Source organism: Gadus morhua, chromosome 8, assembly GCF_902167405.1.
Source record: "Gadus morhua chromosome 8, gadMor3.0, whole genome shotgun sequence".
NCBI classification, from domain to species: domain Eukaryota; kingdom Metazoa; phylum Chordata; class Actinopteri; order Gadiformes; family Gadidae; genus Gadus; species Gadus morhua.
This window is the reverse complement of record NC_044055.1, coordinates 10,461,930-10,488,865: the sequence shown is the minus strand read 5'-3', so window position 1 is coordinate 10,488,865 and position 26,936 is coordinate 10,461,930. Positions and strand designations below refer to the sequence as shown.

General features: G+C 44.8%; 1 protein-coding gene across 2 annotated transcripts in view; it reads right to left on the bottom strand.

Moving 5' to 3' along the window:
- Positions 1-26,936, bottom strand: part of LOC115548546 (guanine nucleotide exchange factor VAV3) — a 52,425-nt gene that overhangs the window by 14,273 nt on the left and 11,216 nt on the right. The window contains exons 9-24 of one of the 2 annotated variants that reach the window (XM_030363273.1): positions 26,547-26,646; positions 26,083-26,178; positions 23,193-23,261; positions 22,552-22,638; positions 21,457-21,542; positions 20,885-21,017; positions 16,249-16,358; positions 15,654-15,755; positions 15,170-15,261; positions 14,355-14,377; positions 13,633-13,704; positions 12,714-12,747; positions 9,559-9,689; positions 6,534-6,599; positions 6,229-6,263; positions 5,860-5,976 (exon numbers count right to left, since the gene is read on the bottom strand). In XM_030363273.1, coding sequence (XP_030219133.1) covers positions 5,860-5,976; positions 6,229-6,263; positions 6,534-6,599; positions 9,559-9,689; positions 12,714-12,747; positions 13,633-13,704; positions 14,355-14,377; positions 15,170-15,261; positions 15,654-15,755; positions 16,249-16,358; positions 20,885-21,017; positions 21,457-21,542; positions 22,552-22,638; positions 23,193-23,261; positions 26,083-26,178; positions 26,547-26,646 — 1,353 coding nt within the window. The remainder of the gene's footprint in view (positions 1-5,859; positions 5,977-6,228; positions 6,264-6,533; positions 6,600-9,558; positions 9,690-12,713; positions 12,748-13,632; positions 13,705-14,354; positions 14,378-15,169; positions 15,262-15,653; positions 15,756-16,248; positions 16,359-20,884; positions 21,018-21,456; positions 21,543-22,551; positions 22,639-23,192; positions 23,262-26,082; positions 26,179-26,546; positions 26,647-26,936) is intronic. The other variant, XM_030363274.1, reaches the window with a different exon arrangement.

Genomic DNA, 26,936 nt, shown 5'->3' with positions numbered 1-26,936 from the left:
AGTTAATAGATATTTTTTTACAATTCCGGGCCCCGACGACAGCCGCGGACTTTAATTGAATGTCAAGTGGAGAAGAGGATGGCCAATTAGGAACCAAGCAGACTTAACGTAATGCCAATAATTAATCTAGTAATCATAATATAACTCATCTCGGCAAAAGCAAAAGTGGGGTGATCCACCCCAAAGCTTGTAGATTTGAAAAAAGTTCCCCAAAAAACAATTGCAAAAGCTTGCATAGCTAGTTCCTCCTCAACATCGTCCTCCATGTTTTTTTTACACTAGGGTCGCAGGTCATTACAGCAACAGAGATTGGCAAGAAATCCATTTTTGAAAATCGGGTCGATAAACAGCGACGATTTCGCTAGAGAACAAGACTACAAAGAACAAACGACTGCACTTAAAGCTTTTGTTTAAAAGAGAGATGCTTTTTTCTCGCTCAGTGCTGCGTCACCCTGATTGGTTGTAGGCCTATCCGATTGTTCCAAACTACTTTCACAATTCTTCTAACAATGCACTACCCAGTATAATGTGTAAAATCTCCATTGAGTTTAGCTGGCCAGAACACATTATTTTAACTGGTGTGATTGATTTTTTTGATCTATTTAAGGTTACTTTGATTAAACTTGCATTGCAAATGAACAAACAGCTGATTTCTGTTCGGTATATTTAGAGCCTCCTTTTTTTTGTTGGTTTGTAAGGAAACTCTATAATGATTTAAATGTCGTTTATTCCACCCAATTCGTTGGTCTGTCACAGATGTACATAGGTTGAACAAAGTTTTTTTAACAAGAAACACTGAAGAATGTATAAGAATGTAAAGCTCAAAGGAAATAACAAATCCAACTAGCATTGAGAGGGGGTGGGAAAGTCTTTAATCTAATCTCTACCAAAACCAAAGGACCATTTAAGAGAAAGGACATCATACTCCTAAACACCGCCTCTCTTTCTTCTTGGCTGGAACATTGTGAGGGTGCAGGTAGACACAGCAATCAACCCTTGGGTTGATTGCTGTCTGCCTCTGTGGCATAGACAAGATGCTCATTGAATTTGGCGTCCAGGTCTTATACTGATATTACTTCAATATTGCAATTTAGGCCGACTACATCAGGCGATGCGCTCACCTCGAATTGCAACAAGCCATGTCTCCAACTGGAAGTCAGACTCCTGCTCCCTCCTCTTGCTTGTTTGATTTCTCAAGTGATATACCTTCATGTTCTTTGTAAAATAATTCAAGTATAACACAGCCATTGTGTTGGCAAAGCCGAGATCTTCGTTTGGTCAGTCAGAAACTCTTTAAAAACTCAAAACACCTTATCGCACCATACAATGGAAGCGGTTACATTTTCAAATGAGCGTTGGTGCATTGTACTCTATACCTCCTTTACCTGTGGTGCAGGAATGGGGCTATGATTTTGCCACTGATTTTGCATACTTCTCATCCAGCTCAGAATCTACGAAGGTCGCACAGTCAAATCTTGTTAGCTCGGGAATCTGGCCATACATTAGCATGTAGAGCACCTTGTTGAGACCTCTGAAGCGTGGTCTATTGTGAATAATGGATCACGCAATCAGCTTACCAGCTGTATAATACTTATGGTCTCCTGGTGCTTTGAGGTCACAGGCAAAATACAGCTGGCCTGGTTTCTCCTGAAATAGCCCCTCCCTAAAAACTATACAATTCATAATTTAATCGAATAAGTGTTGATTCGGATTTAATTATGAATCTACAGAACATAAAATCCTTGGATCCCTTTGGTCCTCTGGCATCTTGCCCACCAACACAATGTCCGTAATCTTGTGCCAATCGACATAGCTCCGTGAGAATGCAGACCATCTTCCTGCAACCTTGGCTATGTTGCTGTGAATGCCCACATTGCATCACAGAAAGTGTTTATGATTTGACAATTTCGATGCCATTCCAAAAAGTGTGTTTTAAATGACACACAATTGGAGGTGGGATGCTTTACTCATCTCCTCTTGATTATAGCTCCTTACTGGTTCCAAGAGAGCACTTCTTCTACATCATCCGAGGCCAAATAAACTTATTGGAACTCGTCACTATGTTCAACAAACACAAAAACATAGACGTTTGATACGTTTGTCAAACGATAGGTTGTTGATTTGGTTCAAGGTAAGCAAATCCTTTAGTGGATATTTCCAAGTAAAGGTCAACATAATAAAAATAGGCAAAGCGGTAGATCAGAAAAGGTACTTCACAGAATCACGGATCAAGAATGCAGTTGTAAGTTTACAATACACAGAAAGATCAGACAAACAGCCTCAAGGTTGAAGCAAAGCAGAAGCAGTTGAAAAAAAGAATTGAAAGGCAGCCTGGGGCTACTTTCCAATCCTATTTTCATATTGCTATTGCTTACTGCTACTGCTTACGCTTTCGCTTCAACCTCGAGGGTTGAGCATGAGGAAATGTGCATTGTCAGCTGTTCCAAATGGGAGCCGGCTCTGCTGCTTCTGTGTCATTAAATGCTTGATGAACTCGGCCAATCACAACCTTCAGACCTGTAGCCATTAGGACATGAGTGTAGGGAGGTCGTATAAAGGTCTCTCTAAGCGCTTCCTGGCAAGGATACACTGATGTATCCTTGATCAGAAATCATCTGTTGACGATGTCAAGATCGAAGGAAACTTCTGGAGGGTTTTGACAATGCTTGAATTGGACGCCAGCCTAAATGTAACAAGATGTAGCTGTGAACACATCACCGTATCTGCACATAGCAGCCAGTGTTGTGTCGAACCAGTGCACCTTACATACAAGCACACGTACAAGCTAGCAATTGCACGTCACATTAAATAACTACTACTTACACTTTGCAGGCTAGTCCCAGGGAAAATTTTCCAAAGATATCCTCCTCCTCACTCAAATTTCGTATATGTGTTCTTCGTAGCTTGGAAAAATATTTCCACGGCTTGTTCTGTGTTGTACATTTTTCATGGCAGTACATCTCATTTGTGTATAAATATTTATTTTACAAACTCCAAAAGTGTACTGTTCAACGAGTAGAAAAACTTGCTTAAACTTTAAGTAACCTTAAACTGATTTTCCAGATGATTGAAATGCAAACTTTCCACATTGATTTGGAAAAAATGTCTGTTATTTTGAAAGCGCTCCATTTAGCATAGTCAAATTAATCTATTAATATGTACATTTAAAAAAAGTCCTTAGGGTTGAAAAAAATCAGATCATTCTCCTAGCTGATATGAAAAAACATCAAGTTACGACTTAAGTATCTCATTTGATGCAGTTCGTTTTTTGCCTCCGAGTTAATTCTTTTGTCATTTATTCGTAGTCGATTTGACACTTTTGTATTTTTCTGCTGTGACTGACATCTCACTGCTGAAATGCCAAAAGATATTGTCAGACTAGAACAGTGACATATTTAAGAGACCTTGAAAATGAAATAAAAAGCCTGGTTTGAATATTGTCCTTATATAATATAATATTATTTATTCATACTTGAAATGGGTTCTAAATCGACCCAAACACAATAGGAGGGTTAATGTTCGTTCACAGAAGAATAAACCGGGGAATGAACGACCCCTGGAACAAAGGACCCTGCGAACAGGGGTCCTTGGGAACTAAGGGCCTTGGGACCATAGGACCCTGGGCACATAGACGAATGCCTTGGCCAACCAATAGGACAAACATGAGGATAGAAAGGCACCAGAGCCCCATGCAGCTGTTTCTCACAGGTTGCTTAGAGGAGCAGAGACGTCACACCATGGCAATGCAGCAGCTCTTTATCTCCAGAGCTGCATCGTCAGGAGAGGATAGTGTTCAGGCTGAACACCCATCAGGAGATGCAGACAATTTCTTCTTCACTAAATTATTCAAAAATGTTTGCTTGTATTGCTATGCATGTCAGTAACTGCACTCCCAACCATTGAACAGTTAACCATACCTGGGAGACCGTAACTGTGATTAAGGGCTATACAATTGCAATGCATTGTAATTTAATGCTGGCACCCAAAGGTGCCAGTTCCCCAGGCACCTTTGGGGAACTGGCCTGGGAGAGTGGTGTTCAGGGCTACCCCTCCCCCCACCCCAGCAAGACACTTACAATGTGCTTTTTTCTCCCCACTCCCCAAAGCGACTTACATTTTTCAGAAGAAATAGAAACAACAATATATAAGGAGGGCACCTTGGAATTTATTTGATCCATGATGTTATTGCTTACTTGTAATCTGTAATGCAACAATCACACAGTTGCAACACTGTTATGTTAAGTATAATTTGTTTTATATGTTATTTGTTATTTATTATATTATTATTTGAATTGTTCATTTTGAAGATGTTTCTAACGCCGAAGATTAAGAACGCATGAATGTTACTAAATCAAGAAGCGTTCTCTTATATTGCGTTTTGGTGTTCACTAAATGGAATAAACAAGACTAAAGTTGCATAATTTTAGAATTTGCCTTCGCTAATCGTACAATCGGAGTCTAATAAAAATAAAATTGTCAGCTACATTAGCTCAAGAGACATGAGACCTGGGAAAAACTATCCAATACAGGGGGGAATTATTTGTCCTATAATAAATCAACGATAACTTTAATATGATCTAATGTCAAGACTGTCCATTATTGTATGGTCGATAATAATAATCCATACTCTAACCGAGGCAAGTACAACAATTGAGCATTTGCTTGGAGGGGTAGGAACCCCCAGCCTGGGAACAAGACAAATCTGCAAGCTCATGTTTTATTTGCTCTGACATATGCGTCAGGCCCCTATCCCGTTTAGCCAGATCCCAAGAAGACCTGGCCCGGGTTGGGCCAATCACAACCCTTTATCTAATACTTTGCGGTTCTGATACATTGACTGTACAGAGGAGCGCCATTGAGGCAGTTTAATAAACAACCAACATGGTTGCTGCTGATGCTCTGATTGGTTGTAGATCTATCCAATTGCGTCCAGAGGTATTTCGGTAAGCACCCGTTAACGGGCCTTAACGGGAGGAAATCGGATCGGAAAATTAACAGAGAGCGAAAATTAACAGACTAATACGCTTTTTGCGATTTTGTCTAGCGATGTCAGGCTAGTGCATACCCTCAAACAAGGTACAATATCACACACACACACACACACACACACACATCTTCCTACACAGAACATTTCCCAGCGTGACTTGTATCACCTCATTGCTAAGCTGTGTTATCTCCCATCCCCATCCAGTAAAGAGATGTTGGACAGGCAATTAGGAGGAGCAAAGAGGAGCCCAGCACATCAAAGCCTTGAACCAGCCATGGCAGGCTTCTACCCACCCCAAACTGGGGGTCTGAATGGATAGGGCTAATTATGTTTATAGGAAAATAGCAGTTGGGCCCTCGGACATGTTAATCTCTCCGGGCATTCACGCTGTGACAGGAGCGCATGCAAGTCTTTAGTACTCTGATTTTGAGAAGTACTTAGAAAGCGTGGAAAGTCTTTGATGTAACTCGATATATTTACGGGGGCATTTAGGGAACTTTTTCAATGGAAGACACGCTGGCTCGCTTCTGAAAGTCTCTTGACTTCCTCAGACCAAAGAAAAGACTAGCTGCTATTTGCTGCAGCCTGGGGAAGCAGCTAGTTTCTCCGTAAGCCCAGGGGGCACGGCTACAGCTCTATTGAATTTGGTTTCTAAGCCCAGTGTGGGTGTGTAATGGGTTTGTAATGGGTGTGTGATGGGTGTGCGTGTGCAATGGGTTAGGGAGGTGCATGTTTATATACATACGTATATATATTGAGAGTTCGTAAGAAGAGGGTAGATGAATGAATGCGGCCCATTTTGCCATGGTACATACAATGACAGACAGGTGGGTGGATGCTAGGGTTCAACCACGAGGTAGTAAAGTACATACTTGATGCTGATGGCGTACTCAGCACTCTCTTTAGTCCTGTGTCGGACCAGGAAGGTGCTGTTCTCACAGTTAAGCAGCTCCACTTCAGCCTGGGATCTTTCCATTGGCCCTGCAAACCTGAAACACCACATGCACGAATGCAGTCATGCCCACACACACATACACACGCAAGTATGCACCGACACAGAAACACAGATGCAAATAGACACACACACACAGCCACATTAATGCAAGTGTACACACACACACACACACACACACACACACACACACACACACACACACACAGACGCTTACACTGGGGAAAAAAGGTAAGACATACCTTGATATTGCTATCAATCTATTGTAATTGCTTTATGCAGAACTTACCAGGGCTGGGCTGAGTAATCGACGGGTTTTGGAACCTGGAACAGATACAAAGGGACTGTGGTTGTTTTATCTTGTTAATGGAAGTCAATAGAGGAGGGGGCGGAGATCATTTGGGTTAATGCGATATTCCATTCACATCTAATAGCTTCACCCAGGCCTCCCCGACAGAGTGTGTAGCCACAGACTGAAAAGCGCTAGCGTCTTGTCCCAGAGAAATCGTTAAGAGGCCCATTATCTCCAGAGCGTGTGATAATCACATCACGGTCCATAACGAGGCAGGGGAGCAGGAACTTCTCTGCACTTACGCACGGACACGGCCGGACCGAGTTGCTTGGGAAGAAGCCAGTCAGGCCCGTCCCGAGGATTTTCCCCTGCAAGAAGACGCATGGCTTTTAATTGCATTATATTTGTCTGGAAGAAAACCCCCCCACTCCGTTTCCCAACAGACACGGAAGCACGCATGTACACCCACGCACACTTAGACACGCACTCACACATTTAAAGACATGCCATACAGACCAACGTTCCCATAATCATACACGCGCAGGGACGCACTCGCACACACACACGTAAACGCTGTTTAACTTCTCCCCCCGCCTTCGTCGCTGCTTCAATAAATCCTCTGCAATTAGAGCACAACATGCAGTTCATCTAATTTACAGCCCGAGTTAATTATGGTTTGGAACTGTGCTGCCAGTTAAATGTGTTGTGCATCAAAACACCGGCCTTGTTTAGCACTTAATAATGGATCTTATTCTGGTCTCAAAACACCCGACCACGGCTCTCGAAGCCGAGGCTCGCTTAAGGCCCATCCAGTGTGTTATAGGCTCCCCCCTCCTCCAGCACGATCCCGGCTATGTTACGCCAGCATTGAAAACAATTTAGATCCAATGACTAAACACAGTTCACAGGTCGCAAAGTAATCACATTAACAGCAAAAGAGAAACCGTCTAAGTACTTCCGCAATCTCCGCCGTGGTGACGTGGCAATGTGCTTCGGCAAATAATACTTGGGATTCGATGGGCCCCCCCCCCCCCCCTGGGGTATGATTGTGTCCCGTATTGATTCAGCAAAGGAACGCTGCAATAAAACACCTCTCTCTTTCTCAATCACATGACGGTCCTGTCATTTAAGGACGGGTCAGGTAACCCATCCCCTGGTGGTGGTCTCCCCGCCGAGAGCTCCGGAGGGAGAGCGGGCGGCCCGGCGGGCCAGCCCCGAGTCCATCTGAAGATCATTGAGTGAATCAGGGCCGATCGCATCAGCGCTGAGGGCGTGTAGAGCCCCGCGCCCGGCCCCCCGCCGTGCGCGTTCTCCTCTTTATTATTGCCATTGAAATGCATTTTGGGAGCGTGCGATCCCCGGCGGTAACGAGATTGGAAAGCGAACGCGTGGCCGTCTCCGTGATTCATTCTGCCTAATAACATTTCATCATAAAGTCTTTTTTTTTTGCTGTTTTTCTTTCGCTTTCACCGTCCCCCGCCCCCCTCTAGACAGAGGCCCCCTGTCTATTTGTTATGCCTTTGATAAGCGCCTGATAAAGATTAAACTTATTACTCTGTTGGCATAAACAGGCAGCAGCCCAAGGATCAAATGAAATTACAGTGATTGATCGCATTGTTCTGCCGGTGGGACGAGGAGAGGAGGGAGCTGGGGGTGTAATTGCAGCGTCTGGGTAATGGGAGGATGGGCTGGGAAGGGGGAAGAGGGTTTATGAATTCTCAATGTTCTGTAATTCCATCCACCAGTGCCACTGGGGACAGTGGAGATTAAGTGCATTATTACTGCGTCATTATTCCCAGGAAGAAAATAAACACGACTTCAGGCCCGCCCAGCCTGCTGTAACTTTGGACTGGCCTGGAATGACCTCCTGGACCCCCTCAGTGTACATGGGGTCGCTGTGGCACTGAAGGAATGCCAAGGTGCTTGTACGGCTGCCAACTCGTGTGCTTGAGGGACGAAGTAGTTACACAGTAATATAGCACAGTATTTGGTCATCTACAGCAAAATCCATTGGAAATGTGGAGGCTACAGAACAACAAAGCACATGAGGGCTTTTATTGTTGATTTCACTCAGCTAGAATGTTTATCGCTGTAGCAGATCAAAATGACAAAAATAAAAAAAAGTATCGATTAATGCATGTTTTAAAGGGCAACGTTATTGCTCTGCTGCTCAGGTTTATGTTCGAGTCAGACATTAGGACCATCGTCCCCATATTACATCGATACACACCAGTATACAGGAGGAGGTGGGGGAGGAAGGAAAAAGATGAGGAGGAGGGAATGCTTTTAGTGCCAAGTGTGAAAAGCTTGGGTTGGCTTTCTCACTACAATGACCCCCTGGATAAATATTGATCCCAGCACACTTTCAATGCCTGACCTCTCTGTGACGGCTGTGTTTCATGCCCCTTCACCAGTGTGTAATGCGCTAAAATGTCAAACTAATTCCAACACTCTGAGATATAGAGAAATGAGTTTTGGGCTGAGAGTTCTAGGATGACTGGGGGTGTGTTATCCCCATTGTTATGGCCCACCCTAACTTTGTGATACTTTTACAGTACCAGCCTTGTGTAGGAGCATTATAAGGAGAGATGTTGTATATGAATTGAAAACACAACACACCGTGGCTTTATACACACAACTCGGCGGTCCTGTAGTCATGACATCGAAGTGCCTCGGAAAGGGCAGGACTTTACGAAAATAACGCAGGCGTTGTGAAACGTTCACACAGTAAAACATTCACAAAATGGTTAGCAGAGCCTGGTAGAAACATAGGACTTTACTCCTTTTACTCTTAATTTGTCTTATTTTGTAACAGACAAAATGACGTTGGTTACTATGTTGATGATCAAACGTGACAAATGACGACGTTTAAAAAAGAAAAAATGGTTTTGGGTTCACTGCCCCTTTAATACCAGTGGAGTTGATTTACATTGGGCTTGAAGTGTACCTAGAACTAGTTGAATTTGATTGAATTAAGGGACAGCATTAGCTGTAGCCATGGCACGCCACATTTGGTTCATGAAGTCACAGATGGAGGGAGAGCAAGCGGAAGAAGGTTATTGCGGCTGAGTAATGAAAAAATAACAAACACACACACACACACACCCACATATATACACACCTACAAACTCACACACACACACACACACACTTACAAACTCTCCCACACACACACACACACACACACAAACACACACACACACACACACTTGAAAACACACACACCCACAAACTTACAAACACACATGATTACACACCTTCAAACTCACGCAAATACACACGCACACAAACACACACACCTACAAGCACGACCAAACTCATACACACCTGCCACCAGGAGATGTGCGGGTTGGCAGAAATCAGCTCGACAACGTCGCCGGCCTGCATGCACAGCGGGGAGCCCTGCTCGGGCTGGGGGACGCCGCAGTAGTCTCTGATCACCAGCATCCTGGGTAATCCTAGCAGGCAGCCATCACACAGACATCTGCACTTAATGTCCCAGCAACAGAAGTTACTCACAACTTAAAGAAAAGTTTAAAATGGATCTTCTGGATGGATGCTTAGCACAAATAATACACACTGTGTATGCACAATGGACGGGACCCATCATTTGTTGAAATACGGTGGGATTCTTTTGACAATTAATTTGGGCAAAGAAAGTATAGTATATGACATAGTCTCATAAATAAGGTGTCTAAAACTTCTAAACCTCAAATCTGGTGAAAGGGGCTTTTCTCTCTCTTTCGCTTAATATTTGTCTCATCAATCATGCCGTTAAGGGACGGGGATCTATAAGCACATAATTGGCTAACAGCATACACAAACTCGACCAGCACCAGAAAACTTTTCCCGTTGGGAAGATAAGCTAAAACATCCGTTGCATTCTGAGAAAAGGTGTCTGTAATTGTGTTCAAACAACATCTTGTAGACTGGCAACTGTAGAAATACACTTGTAAAAATCCTCTTCTGAAACCTTCATCCACTCGCGCAAATGAGTTTCTCTTCGTAGGGATAACTCCGTAACGAAACAGGGAACAAGGCGTGACTTTGCTCATTTTAGTTTAGTTTTTCGGCTAGGATAGTAGAACTTCTAGATCTCATGCTAATACCGACATGATTATAAGATGCCACTGAAAGACAAAAACAGTATTGTCAGATTTGAATAATATTATAGTGTGTGCCTGAAAAGTTCTTGCTGTTTCACAGAACAATATTGTTCACACATTGTGTGAACAAATACTACGTTATTTATAACGTAAGAGTAAACATTCAAGCATCGGCATGCAGCAGGCTGAAAATGTATTGTCCCTGTTTCTAAAATAAGTACCTAATTGAGTGCCTTTTCTGAGGCACAACTTTCTTTTTTAACTACATTTCATTGCAGATTTTTTTTTTCACTTACTAAACAATCTTTACCTTGCTCATTAAAAAACAAAAAAAGTATATTTAAAAGTTGTTTTTTTAAGTCTTATTAAATTAATGTCTTCTACTTGTTTGAGATTGGGCGTGGCACTGCCACTGCTGCCATGCAGTGGCAATCGGGCTGTTTGATTTCAGGGGTGCAATGGTTCACAGAACTGTCTGTTTCACTGAGAAACAATACATGATCGAAAGCTTGTGGGTGTGTAGGATTCTCTTTAACGAAGCGCCTGACCCCATCAAAGAGTTGAATAACGATGAGCATTTCTTCACCCATTTTAATATAAAGGAATATTAAACAAAGGGTATGTCCTTAGTTGAGAAATATGCCAAAAGGCAATCCCATTGCAAACACTCACAACAATATGGAAATAATCAAAGGCTATGGACTCTATGAACTGGTGTTTGCTAACAAGGGGCCCTATAAATAAACACAGTACACACATTATACCCCTTATCAACCTGGTACTGTTAAGGGGTTGAATCCAATTCATTATGAGACACAGGGCGCTCTACAACAGATGAGGTTCAGGAGATGGACTCAAAAAATGCCTATTTTCCCTCCTAAATGGCAGAAGCGACGCTCAGAGCCATTCATCTCCTCGGCGCTTAGCTTCCCCCGCGCAGCAGCAGCCACCACAGCTCGCCGCTCTCCTTCAGCGGGTTCTGCCTAATATAGCACCCCACGCACCCTGCTCACGCTAAGACAAAACACCCCTGCCAGCGGAGCAGACATAGCCACTTAGTCTGCCTCAACACTCCTGAGTCTACACCCCCCTGGTAACCCTGCCCAACGCCGCCGCCGCCGCCGCCGCCACCGCCACCGCCAACGCGGCGCCGTCCCCACGCATGCAGCTCCCCTCCAAGGCGCCGGCTAACAGCTAGCAGCTACGTCCCCTGGAGGAGGGGCGCTATTGGAGACGACGGGGACCGCGGGCGATGACTTTATTGCACACCACCACCACAACACCCCCCTCTCCCCCTCCACCGTCTTTAATAAGGACAATAAGCAAAGCTGTGCTTTCTCATAAGGCCAATTTATGGAAATTGATTCATCACTATGGCAGAACTTGGCAGGCACTGGCAGTTTGGGGGCGTGGGTGGCGGGGTCTTGGAGGTATAAAGGGAGATCTTTTTTTGTCCCCCGTGGTCCTTCGAATAATTCCTCTCATGATAGGAAGTAATCCTCAAATAAAAAACATCCTACCTGGGTTCTAGGGTGTGTGGTGGGTGGAGAATGTGTGAGTTTGTTTTTTCAACAACATTTTTGGTCTGTATTATTCCTATTGAGTGTGTGTGTGTTTGTGTGTGTGGGGGGGTGTTTGTGTGTGTGTGTGTGTGTGTGTGTGTGTGTGTGTGTGTGTGTGTGTGTGTGTGTGTGTGTGTGTGTGTGTGTGTGTGCTTTGTTGTAAAATAATCCAGAGAATAGAGCGTCCTCCTATAGGTATTTGTGCCCAGAGGTATTTGTGTTTTTTGTGTTTTTTTTGCAGCTGCCGCTTCTAGCGTGAGAATGTGAAAGCGTAAACATTTTAGTAAACCGATAAAACTAAAATTAAAAACTCTAAATAATTATTCCACACGTTATTATTCATTCATAGCATCACAGGTTTACAGCCGTCACAGTTTCCCAATAGCTAATGTAGAGCTCATGACACGCCTGATTTGAGGTGTTTATTTATTCATTTATTGAAGCGTACAAACCCTTTTGGCCAAAAGATTTGTCACCTTATTGAATTCAAATGAACAGAATCAAATCAAAAATAACAGTGATTATATTCAAGGTTCAAGGTTAAATGAGCCAATAAATGAGCAAGTACCCATGTTTGGTATTCAGTGTATGGCCTTCAGCCCAGTGTTTCTTTAAATAATTTTGAACCACGGACATTTATCTTCCAACAGGAGTCACAAATGCAGCATGTATTAGATTTTATTATAGCACCATTCGACTAAAGGTTCGAAGGGCTTAAAATAAAGTGTTGTTAGTTTTTCTTCTGTTGATTAAAGATTAAAACAGCCCTTTGCACCCAAAGTGTCACAAGTGTTGCAGTCAACACTATACTGACCTGGGATGGCTTGCCTCCGTGCCGTTAAAACTCTCTGTGGAAAGAGAGACATACAGAGAGAGTCAAACACAGAGAGAGACAGAGAGAGAGAGAGACATACAGGCAGAGAGGGAAAGAAACACTGAGACACGGAGAGAGAGCAACATACAGGGAGAGAGAGAGAGACATACAGATAGAGTCAAACACAAAGAGAGAAAGGGGAGAGAGAGAGGGAGACATACAGGGAGAGAGAGAGAGACATACAGATAGAGTCAAACACAAAGAGAGACAGAGGGAGAGAGAGAGGGAGACATACAGGGAGAGAGTGACAGAAACACAGAGAGAAAGACAGAGAGAGAGAGAGAGAGAGAGAAAGAGAGAGAGAGAGAGACAGAGAGAGAGAGAGAGACACAGAGAGAGAGAGAGAGAGAGAGAGAGAGAGAGAGAGAGAGAGAGAGAGAGAGAGAGAGAGAGAGAGAGAGGCAGAGAGAGAGAGAGACAGAGAGAGAGAGAGAGAGAGAGAGAGAGAGAGAGAGAGAGAGAGAGAGAGAGAGAGAGAGACAGAGAGAGAGAGAGAGAGAGAGAGAGAGAGAGAGAAAGAGAGAGAGAGAGACAGAGAGAGGCAGAGAGCGATGGATTGAGAGAGTAAAAACATAGAAAGAGAGAGGGAGAGAGAGACAGAGGCAGAGAGAGAGAGAGGTGTGAGAAAGAGAGGGAAGGAAGAAGAGTAGAACATGCCTGAGTAAGTTTAGGAAAACAAAGATGTAACAGAGGTGTATGGGGGGGGGGGGGGGGTTGAAACCCAGAAAGTAAAGAGCAGCCGTTGAGAGAGAGGAGGCGATGGCGATACCCAAGAGAGGGGGACTAGAGGAGTGATACGGCTATAGAAAGGGGTCATTCACACATCATGCCCGGCGTCATGATGACCCGCCTGCCTTACAGTCATCTGTGAAAGCTCCCTCCACTCCCAAAGCGAGGCCACCGTGTAAGAAGTAGGTGTGATTTTCCCAAACTGTGTTGTGGAGGTGGGAAAAAAACAACATGCAATTCGTACACTCTGCGACATGTATACAGGAAGTTTGTCGGCGCTCATCCATTCATTCAGCATTGTGTTTGCGTTGACGCTTGTGTGTATTTGTGCGCACGATGAGCGTTCATGTGTGTGTTTTTTGTGTCATCCATTGTTTTGCACTCGTAAGGGTATCGCCAGGGGTGGAAAGCACCAGAGTGCTTGAGTAGTGCATGTCAGAACTATTTACTTATATTCCCCCCTTCAAAGGAAAACCTCCAAGGGGGGAAAAACTGATTTTACTTTTGTTTAATCTTTTGTGTGTGTGTGTGTGTGTGTGTGTGTGTGTGTGTGTGTGTGTGTGTGTGTGTGTGTGTGTGTGTGTGTGTGTGTGTGTGTGTGTGTGTGTGTGTGTGTGTGTGTGTGTGTGTGCGCGCGCGCGCGTGTGTGTGTGTGTGTGTGCATCTGTGCGCGTGTGAGCGTGTGAACGTGCGTGTGTGCGTGTGCAAGCGCACGCACGTGTGCGTGTGTGCCTTCCATGTTAAAAAGCAGGGAAGCATCTGGCTTGGCAATGCTAATGCTAATGAGAGCGGCTGTGTTCTGTGAGCCGGGGGGGGCTGGGAGACAGAGAGAGCGTCTGGACTGGGTCTTACCTGCTGCCTTGGCGCGGCCGTATCTGCAACCAGGCGGGAGACAGACAAGGTGAGGAGCGGGAGAAACAGAACAGCAGCTCCCTGACACGCAACCTCAACTGTCGGACCGTCCAACCTCCACCCGGGGCCCTGCCTCGTCACGCCTCCGGAATGCACAAAGAAGGCCCTGTGCTGCCCCCCCCCCCCCCCCGAGATGGTGGGGGCCGTCCTCCCCCTCCAGCCCCACCACCCCCACCCCCACCACCACTCCACACCGCTGTCATGGCCCGGTGACTTTAGCTGTCTGCCCAGCCACAGAGGGCTAACGTAGCTGAACCAGCCCCCGACTGCCACTCTGTCCGCTCAGAGAGCTAACCCTCACCGCCGCCGCGGCCAGGTTGTTATTTTGCCTTAGTTTAATGACGGGGCGGGGCGAGGTGGAGGGGGGGGGGGGGGGGGGGGGGGGGGGTATTGGAGAAGTTTCTATACACTTGAGACGTAGACGGTCGGTTGAGTTAATATCATATGCTGGAAAACTTGAACAACTATGGGTGGCTATACGACATATGATCAGCTATGTTTGCGACGTATGCCAAAAAATGCTGGAGGTGTCAGCTCTGCCAACACATTAGCATAGCAACACAGATGGCCTCTTAGTACACGTCAGAAAAAAGGGAAAGGGGACCAATAAAAAGGCCATGCAGTGTACATAACAGGTGAGCCGAAAAGGATTTGTGCATGTTTAAATGAATGCATATGCATGTCTACAATTTCTGCATTATCTACGATAGAAACGACACATTTAAAAAAGGTGGAAAATATTAATGAGGACTCACCTGGTCTCCCACACATGACCAGACGCCCGAGGCACTCCTTATGGGCGCCCAGGCCACACTTGTTACAGAGGTAGCCCTGGTTAAATATACCCCTGGGGGCGCCCCAAATGTTGACATGTTATTATCATAAAGCCTTCTGCTCCATAGACAAACACTTGGTTCATTGCGTGCTAATTGTTCTCCTTGTATGAGTTGCAATAGAAGCGGAACAGCATTTGCTTATCATGTTAACTGGTGAAACAAAGCAGCATGGGCATACATATGAAATTGCTAATTGATGCTTAAATGTGCGAATTCTGGTGTGAAGATTAAACGAAAAAACGGGGGCAAAAAATAAGTAGCCTTTGATGTCCCACAGATGCACAGAAAATTATCATAGCATAAAAGAAGACGAGGATCTACCAGTCAAGAACAACGAGCGCTTTGATCTGTGAAAAGACGGCGTGAAAACACATCATTCACTGCCTGGATGTGTGAATGTTACCTGAGCAGGAGATGGCAGAAGCTGCACGAAGTGATCCTCTCGAATGTGTGCATCTTGAACTGGTGGCTGTTGCTGTTAGCATTATCTGGTCGAATGTTTGATCTGAGGCAGGAAACACACACCCACACACACACACACACACACACACACACACACACACACACACACACACACACACACACACACACACACACTCAAATAACAGTGGCAGACCTGATCAAACAACAACCATGCAAGAGTCAATACTTCACTTGGCCAACATGCAAACACCCACACATTCAAGGTAACACAGACACACACACACAAGCACACGCACTGTGAAATAATAGAGAGTGAAATAACAGAGATACATATGCACACACAAACACGGGTACACAATATCGCTTGAATGCACAAAACCGTCTGAATACACACACACACACAGACACACACACACACACACAGATACACACACACACACACAGAGACACAGAAACCCACACACACACACATACAGATACACACACAGACAGACAGACAGACAGACACACACACAGAAACACAGAAACACACAGCAACACTGAGCCAGTTGTAGGCTGATGAACTGTGTACCCACACGGCCATCTCAAACTGGTCCAACCACTTCTTCTTCAGCTCCATGGTCTTGAAGAACAGCTCGAAGCCCGTGTGCCCCTGGTTGTGGGTCAGGTAGAAGCCGTAGCACCACTGTGGAACGCCCAGAGGGATTCAGTCACAGAGACCCACACAGTTAGTTTCCCTTTTGCAGTGAAATTCCACTCAAGTCAATTCATTGTAATTCAATTTCAACGCATATGGATTCAATAAGGAATACGATTTATTAGACACAGAGTTCAAGTTTAAATTTGAAACCGTTGGAAACAAACATCTAATGTGGAGCCCCCACACAGAGACTCGCCATAGAGATGAGAGATCAGGACCCTGGACAGCTCCCCGACTGCGCAAAGCGGGAACAGACCATATTTGGGCGTAGTACTACTGAGTAATCAGTTCTATGAGCACCAGATGACACAGATCTGGAGGCGAAACAGCTGGAACAAATTTGTGATAATCAGCTAAATGGTTTTAACAAGGAGCTTCTCTGACTTGGTCAATGGGGAGAAGATGGGGGAATTCGCGGGAGACAAACACAAACCAAAACCCTGTGTTTTGGTTTGTGTTGATGGGTATGCATTAGATGCCTCCCTCTCTCGGTTAAACACATGCGGCTGCCTGCGTCACCACTGATTGGCTCAGTTGCCCTGCCGTTACTCGCTGATAAAGCGTTGATGCGCCACACCTGTGCTTCGCTTGTTGAGAGTGAACTGAAGGGACGTTTACAGGGGAGCCGGCAGCCCTGCCTTCCTGGAATGAACCAACACCTGAAAGCGATTGCGGTGTCAGGGAGTTTGGTTCTCATTTAAGAGAATCACAAAAGCGTTGGGAGGAGACCAACATAAGGACCTAAGTTGGGTGAAGAAGAAATTCGGTTTTGTTCCAGTGCTTACCTCCTCACCACGCACATTTTTCAATAGAAACATTTTGTGTGCATTTAACCGTGTCTTTATCTGACCCACCATTGCCTCACTCAGCTAGCTTTGCCACACTAAGCGTGTCAAAAGCGTGCTATAAGCTGTCCTACAGCCCTTAATAAGGTTGCCGTCGTGCCATGCCACCATGTAGCAAAAACAGCGTGACTCTGATCCCATTATCCAAAGACCAATGTTCAGCTACTTCACAGGCTAACCAGATCAAATTAAACCTCTGGGACAGCACCATCTCTGGTGAAACACGGGTTATTACAGCAGCCGTTTTGCATTGGCTCAAATTGGTGCCGAACAAACTATGAAAAGCGACATCACCTTTGCACTAATCACCTGGCAGCGCATAAACCAATCAGAAGCAGCCTGAGCCTGAAGCCGCACTATCCTGTTCTACATTCCCAGAGCTGCGGGCACTTTGCAGCGTACGACATCCCACCGCAAAATAAACAATCAAACCTAATGGCTTACATCTAATATCAGGTGAGTGAGATGGGTTCTCATGGGGTCTGCTGGTCGGGTCTGCGGCGTGCTGTGCGCTTTGCGAGCGCAGTGTTAAATCATTGATGCCCTCGCCAGCCAACGCCGCACACACACTAAAGCTTCATTTAGCACCGAATGATATATGGCCCTGAGCAGCCTTGGAGGGCCGCACACATTCATCACCTGACATTAGCATCCCCCTTAGCATCTCTGTCCTCTACCATCTCTGTTCTCTGGTGAATGTGTCTGTGTGTCTGTGTCTGCGTGGGTGTGTGTGAGTGTGTGTGTGTGTGTGTGTGTGTGTGTGTGTGTGTGTGTGTGTGTGTGTGTGTGTGTGTGTGTGTGTGTGTGTGTGTGTGTGTGTGTGTGTGTGTATTTGTGTAGGGGTTCAATGGGTTCTATGAACATGCATGTAAGTGTCTGTTATTTTATTGATTTGTTATTGTGTTTGCACCTATCACAGTGACCGTGTGTGTGTGCGTGTGTGTGGTTGGTTGTGTGTGTACGTACGTGTGGCTGTGCATGTGTGCATCTGCCTGTCTGTGTCTATTTGTGTGTGTGTTGCAAAAAATGATGATCCCAGTAAATGGAGAGGAGAGTAGATACACATGACCGATGCGTCGGGTCAAAACACCACAGATTTACTCTGTTTGCTCCACCGTCGCAAGTACATTGCACCATGATCCATTCATGTTGTTTTACGTGATACTACGCGTGTGTACACACACACACACACACACACACACACACACACACACACACACACACACACACACACACACACACACACACACACACACACACACACACACACGCACACACACACACATAAATCAGTATCATACAAACGTCAGGATCATACGGATAATTACACACACACGCACAGCCGCACGCGCACACACATAGAGCTGCATTTGCATAATGATCGCACAGCAGATTAAACGACATTGATCACAGAGTCCCTTTGATGGAAACCCAGGGAGACGCCCCGCCCTGACAAGCTGTCACTCTCACCATTTATCAGCATTTGGCGACAGAAAGAAAAGACACCATCTGGGGGCGTACATCACGCACCAAGCCCCCTCCCCCTCCATAATCCCTCCGCAAAAACACAACACAAAGAAACACAGGACACTTGTGGACAAGAAGCCATCAGTGAACGGAGAATAGCCGAGTCCACGGCAATGTATATCCATTTTGTTCGGATGTATTGCTCTTGTCAGATGTATTCATATATCTTAATGCGTGTGTGAGTGTGTGTGTGTGCGCGCGCGCGCGCGTGCACGCGTGTGTGTGTGTGTGTGTGTGTGTGTGCGTGTGTGTGTGTGTGCGTGTGTGTGTGTGAGTGCGTGCGTGCGTGCGTGCGTGCGTGCGTGCGTGCGTGTGTGCGTGTGTGCGTGTGTGCGTGATACACGGTTGACCCCTGAAGCCCAGAGTGAAGTAAGCTCTAATTGTCCTGGATTGCTCTCATTAGCCACAGCTAATTTGCTTTCATCAATATAAACGCTCTCCACTCAACCATCTCTGCTGCACTCCAGTAAATATGCTGCCATGGTGAGGCCCATGGCGGGGACAGCCCCAAAACATCTGATGTGACACATCACTTGAACCAAAATGTCATTACTGATCAACAGGTGTGGTCATCAATTCAATTGACCACATCCTTTTTCTCTGTTTCGGATCCGCTGTTTCAAATTCATTAGAAAATGTCCTTTGACTAATTAATCATTGTTTTTGTTGTGCTTCGATCTGGTCATGTTTGCAGCTCCTGTCATGGAGGCTCTGCTGTTCGTCTTGGGACTTCTCACACGTTTCTTTAATCTTTTATAGGACCGAGTTTGGAAGACGCAGCCTGAGTTGGCGAGCCTTATGTTCTTGTCTCTGAGTGGTATGTAAATCTACAAAACAAGCATGACTTTGCACTAGAAATTCCTTTTCCTCTCATCGTCATGACGATCATCTCCTTCACCCAGTAACTCCACAGTTCCTGAAGGGCCCATATTATAGGTTTGAGTGTGATAGCCATTACAAGCCATTTGAAAATCAGCCTTTTCCTGTGTTTTAATGACATCACAAGTGGGAGTGTCCACCCAGATTCATGGTGGATAGATCAGTCTACCAAACGGACTGCATTAAATGTTGCGTTCAACGATTGGCTCTTAATGGGCAGCAGGCTCACAGTTGTTTAACTCAAGCTTTCCTTCAATTAGTTAGTATCACTTCAACTGGTCGTTTTTCATTTGAATAAAAACACAATCAAGAACGTAATGTAAAACAACGTTTAGTAGAAACTGGATTTAAATGATGAACTCAGCTTAATGCAATCTATTAAAATATTAAACGATTGCATTATTGTTGAATGAGTGTCTTGTCTCTATGCCTTGAATAAACATTTTCTGCACAATAATGAATCTTTTAAAGATTGAAGTGGCATCTAGTGGAACGGAGTTGGAAGAAATGTAATGTAATATTCAGAATTATGTTTGAATTAGTGTATAATCCCAGGAAAATATGAATCGTTTTGTATTTGTTTCTTAAGAACGAGCCCTTCATAACTACATAGGGAGCGGGTCCTCTAGCACAGATCCCACCGCGTTGTTCAGCCATGTTACTATAGCGGCCGATCACAGAAACACGGCTATAGAGAGGACGTGTGTTTCTAAACGCTACCACAGCGCAATTGTTAGCAGCTAACAATTAACAATCATGATTGCTATCTTATAAGCTATATGACCTATAGTTCTACCTACTTAATAACTAATCGAAATGTATAAATCCATCAGGGAACCTTCTCCCTTGACGCTTGCTTACTTAATGCTGTCGTGGACGATGACATATTTTTAGGTCCAGTTGCTGCTTCTTGTACCACACTTTAACTGAATCAAACTGAATCGACCAGAAAAAACTTTTTCATGCTTTCGGTAGTTTCATAGGGTTTTTTCCGCAATAAGAAAAAAGCAAAAGATAAGACAGATATGTTGGTGTGTTTTTACCCAGCACCAAGCTCTTGGCTGCATAGGGCAGATACTCTTTTTTGACAACATCAGAGTTGTCAGTGGAGTTGTTTGACAGCATGTGATATGGGAACAGTATCAGCGTGAAGACGGAAGAGAAAAAAAAAACGATACAGGACAGCGCTGCGTGGAGGCACTGGGGGTACACGAGGGTCGTTACTAATGGATTGGTTTGCGTTTGCCGTTGCCCACTGACCTTTTTACCTTCTCTGTCGGAGGTGGGGTTGTTGGTGATCTTGTAGAAGTTGAGGTACAGCACGTCCTTCAAATCGTAGTTGTCTCCCCGACGCTTGCACACGATGACGGCCAAGTCGAAGAGAAAGATGTGCCTGCGAGGGAGGGAGACACAGAGGGAGACGGAGAGAGAGTGAAGGCACAAGCGGTCGGAGGGCTTAAGGTGTAAGCGACAGAAAAGACAACGTCCACAGCGTTGCGTTAGACCCTTCTATCAGCACAGAGGTAAAGAGCACTCCACCAAGGTGAAATACGCTGCGGAGGATTAAATCTCATCGACCATCCTATCAGTTGACCTCGCTTTCTCAGTGTTACCTTCAATGGCGAGCTGCTCTGCTGGAAACCGAGTTGTTCACAGGCAGATGAATATTTGCTACTTGTCGCCCCCGTCCCCTCACCCGGCCTCCCTTTGTCAACCGGTTGCATCCTCCTACGTTTAGCCATGTCAACGTTCTTTTGTGACAGTTTTATTTCTTTGTCACGTGTCTTTATCTAGGGTTTTGTTTTTGATGCACATTGAGTGCATGGACCTACCTGTCTTGTTTCCTCTTGTCAAAGTTTGAGACGATGCGTACTTCTCCGTCGCCCTTGGGTCGGCCGTAGTTGATGAGAGGCTGGTTCTGTTGACCCAGAGGAGAGGAAGGGAGTTATTAAAAACAAGGCCTAAGGAGGATGGTTTACCAGTTATCTTTTCCAATGGTGTTACAATGATATGATCGTCAGTCAGGAGTGAATTTGTGTGAAATTTGAAAAATGTATGATTTCATTTATAAATGTATTTTGTCACCAGACCAGGCATTAACCACTCAAAGCTTAGAAAAAAACACATACATCGTTTTTGCTCGTACGACAGGGTGAGCAGCACAGTGCAACTCGGTAGATGAATCCATCTGTTTGTCAACGTATCTGTGTCATAGCGACATATCTCTATTGCTTATTGTGAGCGGGCTCCGGGAGGCAAAAGGCCATCACATGGCCGTGTGACGGGCATATGGCGGCCCCGGACATTCAGCCCCACTATGCTGGTGGACAGCAGGGCACAGATCAGCTCCCTGGGGAGAGCCACCCACCTGGGACTCATCAGCCCCGTCAGCAGCCTGGCCCAGCTGCCCCGGCCTGGTTATCTGCCTCCATGCCCCCCCGCTTCCACGTGAATATGTTTGGAAAATTCAGTGTTTTTTCGGGTCACTGAAAACTGAACAACACTGTCTGAGGTGTTGTTAGCGTTGACGACGGGGACCTAAATTTGCGCATTGGCAGTCGTTGTTTTATGTTTGTGAATTAATCTTCTTCTGGTGTTGTGTTATTTCTGTTATTTTGGGCGGGTTTATTTATAAGATACATTATCGCATTCAATTGTCTTTGTGTTGACGGAGATGGTAAATGTAAAACTGTTGGTGTGAACAGGAATGTTTTTGTGTACGTACCCATAAGACGTTCACAAATAATTGTTTACGCGTTCACGGGGTCGACAAAAGTGACATTTTGATCCTGATCAGGATGGCCATGCATGTTATATACCTCATGTTTGAGAAGTAAAAATCCTTGTTTTGGACCCACGCATGGTACCTCCCAGTATATTGTCACCACGGAGCAATGTTGTAGATGCATACATGATGTGGGGTTTACCAAGTTTTCGATGGACCTCTGGTATTGGTCGATCTCTCTCAGTGTCTCATTGTCCCTCTTAACCTCGTTGACATACTGGGCCAGGTCCTGAGACACACACACACACACACACACACACACACACACACACACAGACACACACCCACACACACAGACACACACACAAAACAACAAAGGAATTGTAAGAGAAGTAATCAACTCTGTCACACACGCGCTCAGGCCCGCACGTACAAGCACACACGTCACACACACACACACACACACACACACACACACACACACACACACACACACACACACGGATCCCACAACCTCACATACCTCAAAGGAGAAAAAAAAATCCTTTGAGTCATTGCTTGCATTTTCGAAGACAGCCCCAATGGTGTCATCTTCTTATCAGAGGCAGACATGCTGAAGTGTTTTCCGTGTGAGCCGGGTGCTCTTCACAGAACACTGTGGTGTAAATGCTTTCATTTAATCACTTCACACTTAATTCCGGCTGCCAAACATGAATGATTTATTATTTTCAACGGCTCAAAACGCAGTATTTTTTTCTCAGTGCCTAAATATGGGTCTTCGAGTTGCATGGGGTTCGCGGCCGACTTTAAAATCACAATGATTACCACCAGCTCCACACTTACTTTCATGGCGTCGAGGGCCATCCTCAAGTTGCTCTTGTCTGCGGTGTCGTGAGTGTGTTTCACCAGCTCCTGGGGGATAGACAAAAGAAAAGATGAACAATGACATAGACCTTCACACACACACACACACACACACACAGACACACACACTGGAATACATATTCGCACACACACACACACACACACACACACACACACACACACACACACACACACACACACACACACACACACTTCTATTATATGGCGGAGGTCATTTGAGCGTCAGTGACAGACGGGACGCTTTTCTTCAGACCGCAGCGATGAAAAGATGGCCTATTGTCTAATCTAAAATTTAATCAGTGCGTATGTAAAGCTCGGATGAATGAGGGGTCTGGGAAAAAAAACACATGGTTTTTTTTCCAGGGGGTGGATGGACCGCCGCACAGACAGGCAGACAGACAGTCCTCTCTCCAGCACGAACCAAACCCATGATAATACAAAGAATGAAAAATCGCCCCTAACCAGCTAAGCACACCCAAACTTTTTCTTCAGCGGCTCGGATGAATAGGCCTGGGAGAGTAACTCATAAATAATAATAATAACTAATTGCATGCATGGAAATCTTTCATGCCAGCAATCACAAAGTGCAGTACAGGGCTAAAACCCAGCATGTGATTCGAGTCAATCACTTTCCATTTCACTTTCCATTGTATAAGCCACCTAACGGTTAATAGACAAAAATAGTCACGTGATTAATATCTGATCTCCCCATCATCGCCCAAGTGAGCAATGATGGGGTTCAGTCCTTCCACTGACACCCCCTGCCCTCAGCGGACAGACGAGCCATCTCATCTGTCCGCAGCAGCAGATATGTTGGGCCAATGCTCCTACAGTGCACGAATACACACGCATCAATCTGTGGGCCCCCCTAAAGTGCCATGAATATGTAAAAACTTGCATTTTATTTTTTGCATATGATTTATGAGGCTTGTGGCGTTTCAGGCAGATCGATGCACCAATTATAATCTAAAGTCATGTTCCGTTAATGCTGCATGTGATCTAGACTTGAACTTGTGCAGGTGATCATGGGATATTTATATTAATATGTAGGACCGCAACGGACAACAGCAATAAAGTTTAATTAACCGGTAATAATGGGAATTTTGTATGAATTGATGGGGTGTCCTTTTGTCGTCTCCCTGGGTAACTAGCCCTACGATCCAGATTTCGGGGGGAAACTGTTTCAGCCAAGTATAACATATATATTATATTACAACGTGTAACATAAGCAACGCCTGGCTAAGGGTATCAGAAATCATCAGAATCTACTGTAGTCTTAAAAAACCACCACATATATTACTATAATGAGGCTTCCTAATTGGGGCTCCTAGGTAATGCATGCAGCCAAGGAACAATAACGCTGTAGTCAATCAAGAATAACTTCCGCCGTGATAACCCCTCGCATTGGTGAATATGTGGATTATTCAGGGTAAATTGGTCGGCGGCAACATGTTTCCGTCTACCCTTCCACTGAGTTGAGAAGGGGAAGTTTCACCCCTCTATTCTGATGAATCATCTGTACATACTATGACAGGGGTTTGTTCCAAATATTGAGATCTAGCGGTTTGATGGAATATTGACAATCTCGGTGCACACATTAAGGCAATGAACCCATCCATAACATCACAGGTGCAGTGATTAAAGTGCTTTGAAAAATAAATAAAATCTCTCTTACCTTATCTTATATTATGTTTTACCACAAGAGTGAAAGTGTATATTAGTTGCAATAACTCCATTGGTTGTAACTGGATGTGTTTGTGTGCATCCATGCGTCGTTTGTGTGCCCGTACATGCATGCATACGTGTGTGTGTGTGTGTGTGTGTGTGTGTGTGTGTGTGTGTGTGTGTGTGTGTGTGTGTGTGTGTGTGTGTGTGTGTGTGTGTGTGTGTGTGTGTGTGTGTGTGTGTGTATCCATGCATGTTTGTGTGTGTGTCAGAGTCAGTTCGTGCTCCTACCTTCATGCATATGAACTCCCTACCTTGACCTTTCCTAGCCTTCATCAAGCTCGCCGCCCACCGTCGGAAACACAAACGCGGTACAATAGGGGGCCGCAGCCTGGAAGACATGCCGGGTCACCGACCACCGCCCACGGGCCTAACCCCTTCCAACTGATTAAAACCAACTCGCTATTGGCTGGACTCAGCGTGCTACCGGCCCACACCTTCACCTCTGATTCGCTCTAACTAGAGGTGAACTTCTCACGCTGCCAGCAAAGGGAAACTGGTTTTCAGGTGAATTAGGAGGACGTAGTGCTTTTTATTTGATTTCGTTGTAGGCATTTAAAGAACCACCTCTCCCCAGCACTGATAAAAATAAATATACACCACACGATTGCTCAGGTCTTGGTTTCCCACTTAAATCCGTGAGATATGCTACCAGTGCCACACTTGTTCTCCCCCCCACCCCCCAAGCCAAAACAAAGTTTGGAAAAAAGATATCATCAAGGAATATAAACGAGAGGAAAGCGGAGGGGCTTTGTGAGAGAAAGAGAGGATGTGATGAATATAATTGCGCATATTAACCCAGGTTATTAGAAAAAAATTATATTTTTAGCAATGTGAAACAGAACCTCTTAAACGTTCCTTGAGGTCTATTGGGGAGATAACGTGGTATAGGTCGCCCCCAAGTGGCTGCTGATAAAATTACAATAAAATAATAATGTGCATGACTGTTTGGGTTGGGCTTTTGCTACAATGCCCAGTAGTAATACCACGCCTACAGCTTGGGAACCTAGTATGGTATTGATTTTTACTTATTTTGCTTTTTCCCTGAGCACTAAGGATACCAAATAGAAACACTTCAATATACTTTCAAAGCTTTAAGGAATCCAGAGAGCTCAGCCAATACCTGCAGCAGTAGATGGTACTTGAGGACTCTCTGCATGGGGACGACCAGCAGATCCCGCAGGGTAAACTTGCCATTGTTAGCCCTCTTGGCACACTCCTATTAGATACATGCAAGACAAAATTAGTAAATTGCAAGGTGACATGACAGCACTTTTTAATTAATCAACTTGAAATGAACAGTATGACGTTAAAATATGGAGAGCAGGGGTAACATATCAAGGCTATATGCCATTCAGGTGACTTGGTATTTGTTTTTTAACAATTATATATTACAGGTGCATAGTACAGTGTCCTATGCCAGAGCACATCTGTGATGCAGTTCACAAAAGTAACCACTAGAGAGTGCTACAATATTCATGTTAAGCACAGTTTGGTTGTAAGTGAGTATTTGCTGTTGTATACTGTTGTATTCCCATACAAATATTGTGTATTTTTACGCATGTTGTAAACAACGTTCAGATAGACCTCTAGCTTGAGACGGACGTCCTCTTTCTCCTTGCAGATGAGGTCCAGCACGGCAATGGCAATCTCCACCTGACTGCAGTAGATTCCGTAGATCAGTAATCTGTCCACAGGGAAGCATAGACAGAGAAGATTGTATTCAATGATGAGTTCAAGGTCCCTCTCAACGTGCTCATTCTGAACCATCTACATCTATAAGTGAATCACAGAATTAAATTGAAGGTCCTCCAAACTGTCCACAAATGACTATTAAAGATAATGAACATGTCATTCAAACCACTGCATTTTTAAGGATGTATCTTTGTTAAAAAATAAAACATATTTTATTATTTTTTGCATTGAGTTCTCTTCCTGTTCCTGGGTCAGGAAGGTGCACTTCCCTTCCTCGAAAAA